Raw genomic sequence first — 13,550 nt, forward strand, 5'->3', positions numbered from 1 at the left:
AGCCTCCTTTTTATTCTTTTGCCTCTAGACTCACTGCTGAAATCTACCTTATCCACTGCTGCTTTTGTGATCTTTCTGAAATGCAAAAGTGAGCATGTCACTCCTCTGTAGAAAATTCTTCATAGTTCTCTTGCTATTGCCTGGTAAGGGTCATAGCAGGCTATAAGACCTCCATGATCTAACTTATGCTTCTTATGAATACTTTCCCTGTTTTTTTTCACTTTAAGCTATGACAGAACCATGATCATGTCTGTCCTGCTATCCTGTCATTATTCCAGAGCCTTGACACATAATGGATAATTGCTAGCAGGTACATCACTACCCCATGGCTCATGCTTCTAATTTATGGGCCTTTTTGCTAGTTAATTGAGCTTCTTCTTGGTAGAAACACAAGTGTGCCCTTCTCTCACAACTCGAGACTAGTTACTATCACTTGTGTATTTATTCACCGTTAACTCATTTATCTTGGGATTTACCACAGTCTAACACCGTGACTGGTACAAAATTCTTTGAACGAATGAGTGAAAATGAGTTCAGAAGTGTGGCCCAGGAGTTAACATCTATGTATGAAGTTGACCAACATAAAGAATTGCAATCCAGTGCAATTCTGTTTTCCGCAGGCAGTACATGTCTAGACAAAATACAAGGATTACGAGGCGAAGAGTTGGCTTCCTCTTGCTCTTCACAAACCTGGGAACCAGATTTAATGAATCAAGACTTTGTAGAACGAGTCGGAACAAAGGGCAAACAATCCAACTTCTTATAAATAAGTGCAAAGGTAATCAAGACTGCCCCAAGCCCCAGATAGCAGAGCAGGACCTCCAGCGCCTTCCAGGCCTCCCTGGAGGCCCCGCCCCTCGGGAGGCGGGGCGAGCGCCCTGGGCGGGGCCTTCCCGCTCAGCCCCGCCCCGTGGGCGGGGTGTAAGCGGGAGGGCGGCGCGGAGGCGGACGCACGCACGCCGTTTCCTAGGAGATGGAACACACTGGACGCCGGAGCTTCACAAGGGAGCGAACGAGGTAAGCGGCCGCCGCGGGCAGGTAATCCCGAGCGGGCAGCGGGGCGGCCACCGTCCGTCCGACGCGAGTCTGTCCTGCGAGGCGACCCGGCATGTTCCCTGGGCACCCTGTCCTACCGGGGCCGACCTCTGCTGAGAGAAGGGGCCTGGACACCGGTAGGGGTGGAGGACCGGAGGGAGGACCAGGGGAGGGGCGGCGCTGGCCGGCGGGGACGACCTACCTGCTCCCAGCGCGGTGGGTTTGCCCCGCAGCGCCCCTGGCCGCTTTCCTGCGCCCCTAGACGGCGGGGTTCAGTCCCGGGTTGGAGGCTGACCGTGGGCATGCATCGGCCTGGGAGACCCTCGCCCCCGAACCTCTGCCCTAGAGTCTCCCATCGTCCCCCCGCCCTCACCCCGGGACCCCCCTCTCCCTTTAGTGCCTGGGCTGGAGGGGACGCTGCTTTGAGGAGTGAGGGGGCGGGATCGGGTCTCGGGAAGGCGGCGGAATTGAGTTCAGAACTGTTACAAAAATGAAAAAGCAGGAAAGAAACTGGGTCCAAATTCAGTGCTCACTCGTGCATCGCAAATGGTTCCCAGGTAAAAGCGGAATCCCGGCGCAGGGTGGACCAGCGGGACCCCGGGTCCCCCACGCCGAGCCCGCCGCTGCGGTCCGCGGGACACGCGGGTCCCCCGGGACCACCGCTTCCCGCAGGCCTGCGGGACTGCGCCCCCGGAGTCTTAAGGGCCCTGGTTTGCTGCGGGGGTGGGGGAGTGGGTCGGGGAATCAGAAATCAGAGCGTCAGGGAATGAAAACTGCTTCCTGACTTATAAATAAGACAGGCACTTAGTTGAAGGACAGGGTTGGAGTAGGGGAGGGGAGGCAATAAAACTGGCTTTTTATAAAGTGTTTGTAATCTCAACTCTAAACGGAAAGAAATTTATGTAATTGTGTTTAATCTTTTAAAATGATCAGGCATTTGTTCTAATTGTAACGGAATTCTCATAGAGTCAAATGTATCGGAGTTATTTTAATCAGAAAAATAATCCCTAGAGTCGAAATAGTAATGGAGGCAAAAGTTACTTTCCAGCCTTTCGGCCTGTCTTTACCGTCACCACACCCCCAACCTCCATCTCTGCCAAGGGACCGAGTGACCGGAAAAGGAGAGACCCTTCTCTCCGCCCAAGGAGGCCACCTGCCTAAGCAAAACGGTCTTTGGGCAAGGTGTTTGATCTATTTGTTGAGATGGGTGTGTGAGTGTGTGTGTGTGTGTGTGTGTGTGTGTGTGTGTGTGTGTGTGTTTTGATTTGGTTGTGCTTCGTTTTAAAAGTTTGTGAATATTAGCACAGAACACCATACTTTTATTTTTTAAACACAAAATTTTTGTTTTCCCATTGCAAAAGCTCCCCTTTTAATTTCTGTAAAGGTATGACTTGGTTAGTTTGATAACTTTTTTTCTGTTTTGCTTTTTAAACAACTTAATGGTTTTTATGGCGTTATTTTAAAAACAAACAAACGTTAATTCCAGTCTCAGAGTAATAAAATTAGGGCAGATTGTACCAAAGCAGGTTGAAGAGGTGCAGAGGTTATCTGCTCAGTGATTGGGCAGACACAGATTTTACCCTCCATTTGCCCTCTCTCTTAATCTTTTTTAATCCTTTCTAAATCCCTTATTAGCTGGTAGAAGCTTTTGAGAATAAAGCTCAAGTTTACAGTAATTGTGCACTTAGCTAAAAATAAGACAACTGGAATGGGAGAGAAGTGGTGAGAGTATTTATCTAATGTAAGTCTGTAATTGAGCCTCTCAATAAATGTTTTTTTTCTTTAAACCAGAATATAAGATGTGTATAATTCATAAGAAAGTACTGTAACTTGATTGTAGAAAATTTCAAGTTCCTAACAATTCTGTTACATTAATTGAGGATCATAGTTAAATCACACTTATCTGTATTTTGCCTTGTTGCATACATATTGAAATACATACATGGAAATATTCATGTGCAAAAGAAATCATATTAATACACCCCTATTTTGCAGAATTAGCTTCCGGGGGTCCACAGAGAAGACCTGATGTTGGGAAAGGTTGAGGGCAGAAGGAGAAGGGGGCGAGAGAGGACGAGATGGTTGGATAGCATGACCAACTCAAAGGACATGAATTTGATAAAACTCTGGGAGATCGTGAAGGACAGGGAAGCCTGGCGTACTGCAGTCCATGGGGTCACGAAGAGTCGGACATGAGTTAGCGACTGAACAACACAACAACAGAGAAGAATACATGTAGTTTGCGGAGAAATATCATTGAATGTGAACTGGGGACCTACCTATAGGCAGTCTGTCTTGTAAATTACATATACTGCATTTTGACTAGTAAATCTGTTTAGGACCTTGCTAGGCTACACTCATCAGAACAGTTGTCTCCGTGCTCTCAGTGAGTAGAGGCTGTGCTGTGCCATGCTAGTCGTGTCTGACTCTGCGAGCCGATGGACTGTAGCCCGCCAGGCGCTCTGTCCGTGGGATTCTCCAGGCAAGGACACTGGAGTGGGTTGCTGTGCCCTCTTCCAGCGGATCTTCCCGACCCAGGGATCGAACCTGCATCTCTTGAGTCTCCTACGTTGGCAGGCAGGTTCTCTACCACTAGTGCCACCTGAAAAGCCCTTCAGGTGAGTAGGTACATGGGAATAATTTAAAAAACCCTTTATACATCTATGCCTGTCTACATTGGGCCATTATCCTTGTTTTCAGGGGGATAATGAGACAGCGGGAATGGTCAGCTTCTCACCCTGGACAGCTGTTTATTTTGTAATTCAAATGACTCAAAAGGGACCTTTCTGAAGCTTTGTTTGGGAGCATAGTATGTAAACTTGTGTAAACTCCAGTTGTCTTGGAACCACACATCAGACTTTTTAAAATCCATGTCATACCCATAATCTTCACCCCTTCAAACAAAAGAAGCTGAGAAACAGCCGTATACCTCTTTTATTTTTCCCTGAATATAAGTATCCTATGCTATAGCACTTTAAACAAACTGTGTTTCCAGTGTTTTTTCTTTTCTATTTTTTGAAGACTTGGAGTGAGGTTTCTATTACAGCCACTCCAAAACAAAAACCAAACCTCTGGGCTTCCAGGCTGGAGCAGGAAGGCATCAGTGACTGGTCGGCCTGTTGTGCTGTAACTACTGGTGGTATGGTCGATGCTCTTTACGGTGGAGGAGAAAGAGGCAGTTCACTCCACTTTTGCAGGGGGTTGAGCCACTGCAAGGTGAAATTTCCACGTTTCTGGCACCTCTTACCTCTGAAATTCTCTCCCACCCCGGGCAGCTCCCTCTTCACTCCTTTCTCTCTCATCCTTTTCTAGCGGTGCCTATAATCACCATCTACCTCTCAGACCCTCAATGTTTGTCCTCATCTAGGTGTTACCATGAACATAATCTGTTGCATGTGCAGCAGATTTGCAAAGAAAAGATTTATCCCATTAAAGTTTAAGGTTTATTTATCCCATTAAAGTTTAATTCAGTAACTTGGGGGTGGGGTGAAAATAAATTTCTTAACGAACTCCAGTTAGACTCCCTTCTCCCCGAGTCACTGTCCCTTCCCTGTTTCTGGCCTAAGTTTTCAGTGTCCTTCCAGGTTATCAGCATGAGCCAGATCTAGTCCCACGGTTTCGTCGGCGTTGGGAGAACCCCTGTGTACTTTCCAGGTGGTTTATAGCATCTTGCCTTGCTAGGGTGAGGAGTTAGGAATCTTTAGGGGGTGGTGGGGGTGGGCAGCCTTCACTGTGGGTAGATTCTACGCGGTTTGGGAGTGAAGAGGGGTGGTTCTTTTAGCTGCATTAGTGATTGTAAAAGCTAGCAAGGATGGATTGTTTAGAAGTTGGGGACTGCACTGAAAAACCAAACAACTTCAGGCTAATGCAACTATTAGACTAACTCCATCATTGATTCTCTTGATCCTAGGTCATTTAATCCCTCTGCGTTTTTGTTGTACGTTGTTACTGATATGATGAACACTGTGGCCTTTTGGACAAATTTATTCTCTGTATTGTTACTTAACCAGAAAGAATCAGGTAAACCTCTGGAGAGCACACTTGGGTAAAAGACCTTAAATAGAGAAGCTAGAAAAGAATGTCAAGCAATTTAGCGAATTCCCTGGTGGTTCAGTGGTTAGAAATTGGCAATTTTTCTGCAAGCCGTGTGGTGCAGCCAGAAAAAAAAAAAAAGAGTGTCAGGCAGTTTAATATCTGATAATAAACTGCAAAATACTGACTTAATAAAATTCTAAGTGATCAGAAGGAATATGTTTTATAGTCCATGTTTTATTTAATCATAGCACAGAGTATTACCAAACAGATCCCAAAAAGCTTTCAAAATTGTCTTTCCTTACCTAGATAATTGAAAAATTAAGGAAACCAAATACACATTTTAGTCAGGAACCATGCAGGGGGATGTTGCCTCTCTCTATATTAATACCCTCGTGTTTAGAATCTGTGTCTATGCATAATGTAAAGACCACTTACAAAAGAACTTCATTTTCAGGCAAATGGGGAAGCATTTGCTGGCATTTGTTGAAACCATTTGCTAAGACATAACTGAGCCAGATGAAGGAACCACTAAATAGAAATGGAATTTACTATCGAGATCTCTTTGTCAAGTTCCTGGCCACAGAGGTAATGTGGCCTAAACTACTCACGCGCCTTTGCTATCTGTCATGAAGTAAAATAAATGACAAATGAAAGCACACTCCCTGTTATTTAAAAGCCCCACAGGTTCTTCCAGGGCTTCCTGTGGACAAATGTGTTCCTATATAAAGGGAACTGCGTCATTTTAGCGCACTTCTCTGCGGTGTTTGCACAGAAAAGCCTAGTTTTGGAAGCCTTGGGTACTTTGACAACTACAGTATATTCTTGTTGCTCCTACATTTCTGCATCTAATAGAGAAGGAATTTCTGCAATTTTATCTTGTGGAAGTAGTGCTACAATGAAAGAAAAATAATCATTGATTGAAGCATCAGATTATGAAAGGCATTTTATTTTTTTGGCCGAACCACGCAGCTTGTCGGATCTTAGTTCCCCAACTATCGATCGAACTCGGACACTCAACGGCAAAAGCGCAGTTTCTAACCACTGGACCTCCAGGGAATTCCCTATAAAAGACATTTTAAAGCAAGCTATGTCCTTTCATAGTGCCAAACGTTGTTACCTTCTGCAGCTAAGAATACAGCCTTGTAGCAGGAGGATCGATTTTTTTAAAGCAACATAAGAATGATAAACAGATATGAAATGAGAAATGTTCCTTGAAAGCTGAATTGAGACAGAAGAGTGGGAGGAAATTATTGAACACAGTTGTAATGAAGGAGGTACTATGGCTTTATGTGCTTGGTTTTTTTGTTTTTTTTTTAATTGTAGTAATAAAATCAGAACCTAAAAAAAAAAATCAGAACCTATAGAAACCTGTACCCTTCCAATATATACACATCCACAACTCCTTTTCTGTAGTTTGAAATCCACAAAGCTCTGAAAGATGACTTTTCAGAAATTAATTTGTGCAAATTCGTTTGAAATAAAATATGGCCCGAGTGATGTAAGGCCACTTATGGTCTTCATTTCTTTTATTTAGTGTACTTCTCTTACATTTTTCCGCAGGTGCATTAAGATGCTCTTTGGGAGACGTTATGTACCCTACTGCTTTTCTGTGGCTGGTGGTTTAGTCGCTGAGTCGAGTCTGACTCTTGTGACCCCACGGACTGTAGCCTGCCAGGCTCCTCTGTCCATGGGATTCTCCAGGCAAGAATACTGGAGTGGGTTCCATTTCCTTCTCCAGGGGATCCTCCTGACCCAGGGATCGAACATGGGTCTCCTGTGTTGCAGGTGGATTCTTTACCCCTGAGCCAGCAGGGAAGCCCTCTATTTCTTTTCTAAAATATGCAAATACCTGGATTCCAAACACATGTGGCCCAGGAATTTCACATAAGGGATTGTGGTCCAAATTAAACACGATGCACAAATAGATTCTAAGAATGGATATATTGGAGAATCTGATTTTGCACAGTCTGGTGTGGACCCATATAGATTCTATTGCTGCTCTGTCATTCAGTTGTGTCCGACTCTTTGTGACCCTATAGACTGTAGCCCCGCCAGGCTCCTCTGTCCATGGGATTCTCCAGCAAGAATACTAGAGTGGGTTGCCATGCCCTCTTCCAGGGGATCTTCCCAACCCAGGGATTGAACCCAGGTCTCCTGCACTGCAGGTGGATTCTTTACCATCTGAGCCACCAGGAAAGCCCAAGAATACTGGAGTGGGTAGCCTATTCCTTCTCTGGGGAACTTCCCGACCCAGGAATCGAACCGAGGTCTCCTGCATTGCAAGCGGATTCTTTACCAGCTGAGCTACCAGGGAAGCCCATAGATTCTATTATAGTCATTAAAAAAAAAAAGGAATCACAAACATCATTAAGTCAATGTTTATTGGGTTCTGTTTCATTACATGTATTAATAAATGTACTGTACCATGTATTAATAAATGAAGCACTCTACAGTGATTTTCAGCAGTCTATCATATGTGAACATCATTCCACATAGCACAAGTGATTTACTGACACGTGCTTAAAAATTAGTATTTATCTTACAGTTTTCCTAGGTTACCAGTAAATTTTTGGAAGTGAGGCTTTAATGAGCATTCCCTTTATTCTTGTTGTTTTTTTACAGGGTGTTCATAAGAATGGAAGCACCGTTTCCTTGCCAGATTCCTTACTGCTGCTTCTTATGAACCTACAGAATCTTGGGGAAGAACCTGTATTTAATGATGACAAAACCCGGCACCAGCGTAGCAACAACGGTCTAAGGGCAGAAACGAATAAAAATAAAAGACGCGTTTATATTTATATTCAACAAAGACGTCCGTTCCCGTGGGCAGCCTGCGCTGCATCGTTCTTCCGAGATGAAGCGGTACACGACCATGAAACAGCTGGGGGACGGCACGTACGGGAGCGTGCTCATGGGCAAGAGCAACGAGTCCGGGGAGCTGGTGGCCATCAAAAGGTACCGCGCTACCCTGCCACGAGCACCCGTCTTTCTGTTCCTCTCCTTTGCTTGCTCGAGAACGTACACAAGCGCAGAGAGAAGTCTGGTGCAGACCCCACGCTTGTTAGGCCATGGTGGAATGCCATTCTGGAGGCAGCACTGCAAGAAAGGAGTTCTGCTGGTCCCCACGTATATGAGTTTAGTTTTCTGATTTGTCCAGCAAAATAAGGGCTCTGCTTTTTGAAAAAAAAAAGTTATTTCTTTTTAATTGGAGGGTAATTGCTTTACAAGGTCGTGTTGATTTCTGCCATACGTCAGCGTGACCCAGCCATAAGTGTGCATGTGGTCCCTCTGTCTTGCACCTCCCTCCCACCCCCCCACGCCATCCCACCCTCTGGGTGGTCCCAGGGCACCCGGCTGAGCTCCCTGTGTTACACCGCAGCTTCCGATTGGTTATCTGTTTAGGGCTCTGCTTCTTATGCATGACAAATCTGAACTGAGACTGGAGGTAATACGTAGAATTTTTTTTAGCACTTAAAGTGGAGTACAGAGTAGAGCTTATTATTTCTTTAAAACAACAGGCCTCAAAATCAGATGGTACTCACAATATCAGACTGAGTTCTGAATAGCATATGGTATTTCCCTGAGCTCCATATGAAATAGAGGAATTATTAACTTAATTATTTCTTTAATCTACTGTATTTGATATCTATCATATATTAAAAAAAATTTCCCCAAAGTTTAGTGATTTAGTAAGTAAGTAAGTAAGTAAAGTCGCTCAGTCGTGTCCGACTCTTTGCGACCCCGTGGACTGTAACCTATCAGGCTCCTCAGTCCATGGGATTTTCCAGGCAAGGGTACGGGAGTGGGGTGCCATTTAAGACAAGAACCAACATCTATTAACTCTTGGTTTCTGTGGGTCAGGAATTTAGGAGCAGCTCAGCTGTGGTTCTGGCTCCAGGCCTCTCTGCGGTGATGGCAGAGGCCGGCCCAGGTCACAGTCATCTGCAGGCTGGACCGGGGCTGGAGGACACGCTTGCAAGCTGGTTTGCCGTGTCAGTTTGCTGGGGCTGCTCTCACCAAGTACCCCAGACTGGGTGGTTTAAGCAGCGTATTTATTTCCCCACAGTCTGGAGGCTGGAAGTGAGATCGAGCTGTTGGCAGGGTTGGTTTCCCCTCAGACCCCTCTCCTCAGCTTGTAGACAGTTCTCTTTCTCCCCATGTGTTCACCTGGTCTTCCGTCTGTGTGTGTCTGGGTCCTAATCTCCTCCTCCTAGAAGGACACCAGTAATATCGGATTAGGACCCACCCCAAAGCCCTCTGCTAACCTTAATTACCTCTGTAAGGTCTATCTCCAATGCAGTCATTCTCCGAGGTACCGGGAGTTTAGGACTTCAGGGTATGGATTTGGGGGGACACAGTGTGGCTCAGACTGGACTTCTGTATATGCCAGTTTAAGCACGGACTGGTTGGCTTAAATGGTAGGGATTGATTGAGACAGTTGGGAGGTTACAAGTCTAAAGTCAAGGTGTCAGCAGGGTTGGTTCCTGCTGAGGGCTGGGAGGAAGGGCTCTCTCCTCGGCCTTTTTCCTTGGCTTATCGATGGCATTTTCTCTCTATGCACCTCCCACGTCAGCTTCCCTTGATGCATATTTCTTTGTCCAAATTTCTTTTTTTTATATAAAGACAAATTTATATATAAAGACAATTTTCTCACTATATGGGGCTCTACAGATCGTCACTTGAGTGTTCTCATGACATGGTAGCTGGCTTCCACCGCAACAAGTCTTGGAAACTGATTACCACTTCAACCAAAGGATGATCATCCAAAATTTGAGTGCTTTAACAAATGTTTATCAAATGTTAAAAATTTTACAATATGATGATCTAAAATATTACATATATAAGGAAATACTTTTATAAAGTATTGTCAAATAGCCGTTAGTATCAAGTAAGTAAATGTATAATGAATGGGCTTCCCAGGAGGCACTAGTGGTAAAGAAACCTCCTGTCAGTGCAGGAGACTTTAGAGACGTGGGTTCGATCCCTGGGTTGGGAAGATTCCCCTGGAGGAAGGCACTGCAACCCACTCCAGTATCTTGCCTGGAGAATCCCATGGACAGAGGAGCCTCATGGGCTACAGTCCATGGGGTCACAAAGGGTTGGATACGACTAAAATGGCTTAGCATGCTTATATAACTGAAATGAAAAACAGGAATAAAAAGAAATTTCCCTGACCTGAAAGGTGAAATAGTACAGGTACTTCCCATAAAGTTGGTTTTAAGACCAGTATGCCTTTTGTACCCCCTACTGATCAAGATTGTACTGGAGCCCCTAACTGGTGCAATAAGAGAAAAAAGTAATAAATGAGGTGTAAGTATTAGCCAAAATGAGATGAAATCATTCTTAGTTATAGGCTAAGTGATTATGTAAATGCACCCAAATACTTCATTACACACACATAAATTTATATGTAAAAATATCTTTAAAAGGACTGGAAAGATTTACAATAAAATTTACGAATGCTGTGGCTCCTAGGGGGAGGGGGTAAGAAGATGAGAATGAGGGTTGGGTCTCATGGTATCATCTTAGAAGACTTCCCCCAGAAAATGAGATCTTGAGAATGAGAAAGAGCTATGAAGAGGAGAGGGAGGCATAGCCAAGCTGTAAGAATAGCATGTATGAAGGCCTGGAAGCAGGAGAGATTTTCCTTTGGGAAATTTTATTGTAGGTCACTGGTAATAAACCTTGTAGTATCTGCTGCCATTTCAGAAAAAAAAGTAAAAAAAGCTATAACATGGTCCTTCTAGGGGCTGGTGATAAGACCCTCTCACCTCATTAAATTAACAATATTTATTAAGCTCTGTGTCCTTTAAAGACCTGAGAGGCGGTTCCATTCCAGAGGGTCTCCTGTTTGTGGGTCGGTTGCTCAGGAGCCCCACCTGGGGGTTTCAAAATCCATCAAGCCACCATTTAGTGAACATCTGTTGAGACTTAAACTGTGTCTCAAAACCCAATCAGGCAGGGGGAGGTGTCCTCAAAGAGCTTACTGCTGTGCTTGAGGAGAGGGGACAAGGTCTAAACGTAATAATTAGACCATATGGTGTGTAAGAAGGTGGTCAGTGCTACGGGAGAAAAGGCAGAACAGGAAAGGTGACCTCAGAGCCCTGAAAGCCAGCCTCCGGCGTTCAAGGCAGAAGGCTCAGCCTGAGGTGAACGTCCTCTCCTTTCTTCTAACCAGCCAAGCGCTTTCTAGCTGTTTCTCTGGCTGACACCTGCTGTCTTGGAGGTCTCCTCGGAGACACTGCCTCATCACAAAGGCCGAGGCCTGGCCAGTTTATCTCATGATCCTTAAAGCTGATCTGTATGTCTGTTTTGTGTTAACTAAAGTCGATTTCCTGTGAGATGGGAAGCACCGTGGTAACCATCCCTGGTTTCATCATCCGGGCACGTGGCAGGTGGTGGATGAATAACTAAATGGAAGAGAAGTTGGCAGGGAGTCTAAAAGGAATCTAACAAATTGGTTTAACTTCTTACAATTAAATTAATTTCTTTAAATTGGTCTAAGAAATTGGGATAATTGTTTTGTGAAGAAACTTCTATATTTGTTGCATATAGATACCTGTATCACTTTAAGGTAGTATTGATAAGAAGTAGTAACTGTTGAGGAGAAAGCAGCATGTTAGTACATGTGGATTGCAGCTAGTACAGATTTTTAAGAAGAATAAACGTTTCAGTTTGTACTAAATTTTGAAAAAGAACCTGAATATGTTAACTAGCCTCTAAAAGTTTTATTAAAAATTCTACAATTATTTTTTAAGAATCATAGAGATTATATGTACAGTTTTGGATGGATTTGATCACTGGATGAAAGAACTTTTATATTATATTTGAATTGACTTGTGTTTTATTTCAAATTGAGCATTGTGCTGGACTTTCTTCATTTCAGCAAGACATATATGGCTATAGTACTGAAAGTATCTTTTGGTAAGTCAGTAAGCCCTCAAGTTTTTTCAAGCTCTTTCATAAATTTTTAGCACCTGAATACGTACAAGTGAAATTCTGATTCACTAAGAGTATTTTAGAAATAATAGCACTGATGCCCTTGTTATCTCATTGTAGCCAACCACAGATACTGGTAAAAATAGGAACATCTAGTATTTCCTGAGTGCTGACCTGAGCCATTTACAATAAGCTTCTCTTACGCAGCAGTTTCTGCTCTATAGCTAAGGAATTTGGGGCACAGAGGGTCAGTAGGTAATTTGTCCAAGAAGTGACATAGTCATGAGCCTGCAGCAAGTGGCCCTGAGATGCGCAGAACGGAAATGATCTGCTTTTAAGGAGGAGGGAAGAGAGACACACAGCTTGCCTGGAGCAAACTAATAATAGAGTGAGAGCCAGCAGTGAAAGTTGTGTCTTCACACCCTCGGTCCCCAGGCACTAAACTTTTCTTTTTTAATTTCAGAATGAAGAGGAAGTTCTATTCTTGGGATGAATGTATGAACTTGAGAGAAGTTAAGGTAAAACCCCAGAGATGAGAAGAACCCGAGAAGACCTCAGTTCTACCCCACACGCCTCTCATTCCCGAGGAGGGCAGCTAAGGAGACTGTTCTGTTCTCTGAGTGAAGCAGACCAAAGATAGTTCTGTTTCTTATGCTTTCCTTTATCTTCCTAAACTCATTTCTCATCAGAATGTCAGTGGAGAACAGAAAATAACTGTACCCTCGCATTTTAAAATACACTCACGTTGTTAATGCCAGTGGCCTCCATTTATTATTCATTTTGTCTAAGCTTTTTGTTTTGTATGAGGGTGTAGCCGATCAGCAAACAGTGTTGTGACAGTTTCAGGTGGACTGAGCAGAGGGACGCAGCCATATAAATGCATGTATATGTATGTGTATTCTGCCCCAAGCCTCCCCTCCCATCCAGGCTGCCAGACAACCTTGAGCAGAGTTCCCTGTGCCATTCAGGAGGTCCTTGCTGGTTATCCATTTTAAATACAGCTGTGAAAGTACACTCTCACTTTTAAAAGAGTGCTTTAATTCATACTCTCAAAGGAAAGACAATTTAAAAAATCACCACATACCATTTCTTTATATCTTATGTGTACAATGTGGATACATTTTCGGAGCCTTTTGCATGGATTTGCACACGGTTAAGTCACCAACAAGGTTAAACCTATTTAATGACCAAGAAAAAAAAAGTGAGACTGAAATGCTTGACAGCTATTGTTGACCTGGTTTATTTCGGCACGTACATTCATTCCTTAAACAATTACTGCCTACTTTATCTTTGCGATTTTACTTCTGCATTTGTGGCCGCGCTGGGTCTTTGCTGCTGTTCGGGCTGGCTCTGGCTGCGGCGAGCGGGGCCTCCGCACTAGCTGCGGGTGCACGGACTTCTCATTCGGCGGCGCGCCTCGTCGGGAGCACGGGCGGAGGGTAGTCGCGGCTCCGGGGCTCCGGCGCGCAGGCTCCGTAGTCGTTCCCAGACCAGGGATTGAACCTACGCCTCCTACCTTCGCGGGCAGATTCTTTACCCCT

At 44.4% G+C, this 13,550-nt stretch overlaps 1 protein-coding gene across 1 annotated transcript in view; it reads left to right on the forward strand.

Annotated features, from left to right (window-relative positions):
- Positions 1-953: 953 nt before the first annotated feature.
- MAK (male germ cell associated kinase) overlaps positions 954-13,550 on the forward strand; it is a 47,788-nt gene continuing 35,191 nt past the window's right edge. Inside the window, exons 1-3 of the mRNA XM_065912498.1 lie at positions 954-1,017; positions 7,693-8,025; positions 12,473-12,527. Of these exons, the coding sequence (XP_065768570.1) occupies positions 7,925-8,025; positions 12,473-12,527 (156 nt within the window). The 5' untranslated portion in view covers positions 954-1,017; positions 7,693-7,924. The remainder of the gene's footprint in view (positions 1,018-7,692; positions 8,026-12,472; positions 12,528-13,550) is intronic.

This window comes from Muntiacus reevesi, chromosome 20 (genome assembly GCF_963930625.1).
Source record: "Muntiacus reevesi chromosome 20, mMunRee1.1, whole genome shotgun sequence".
Taxonomy (NCBI): Eukaryota; Metazoa; Chordata; class Mammalia; order Artiodactyla; family Cervidae; genus Muntiacus; species Muntiacus reevesi.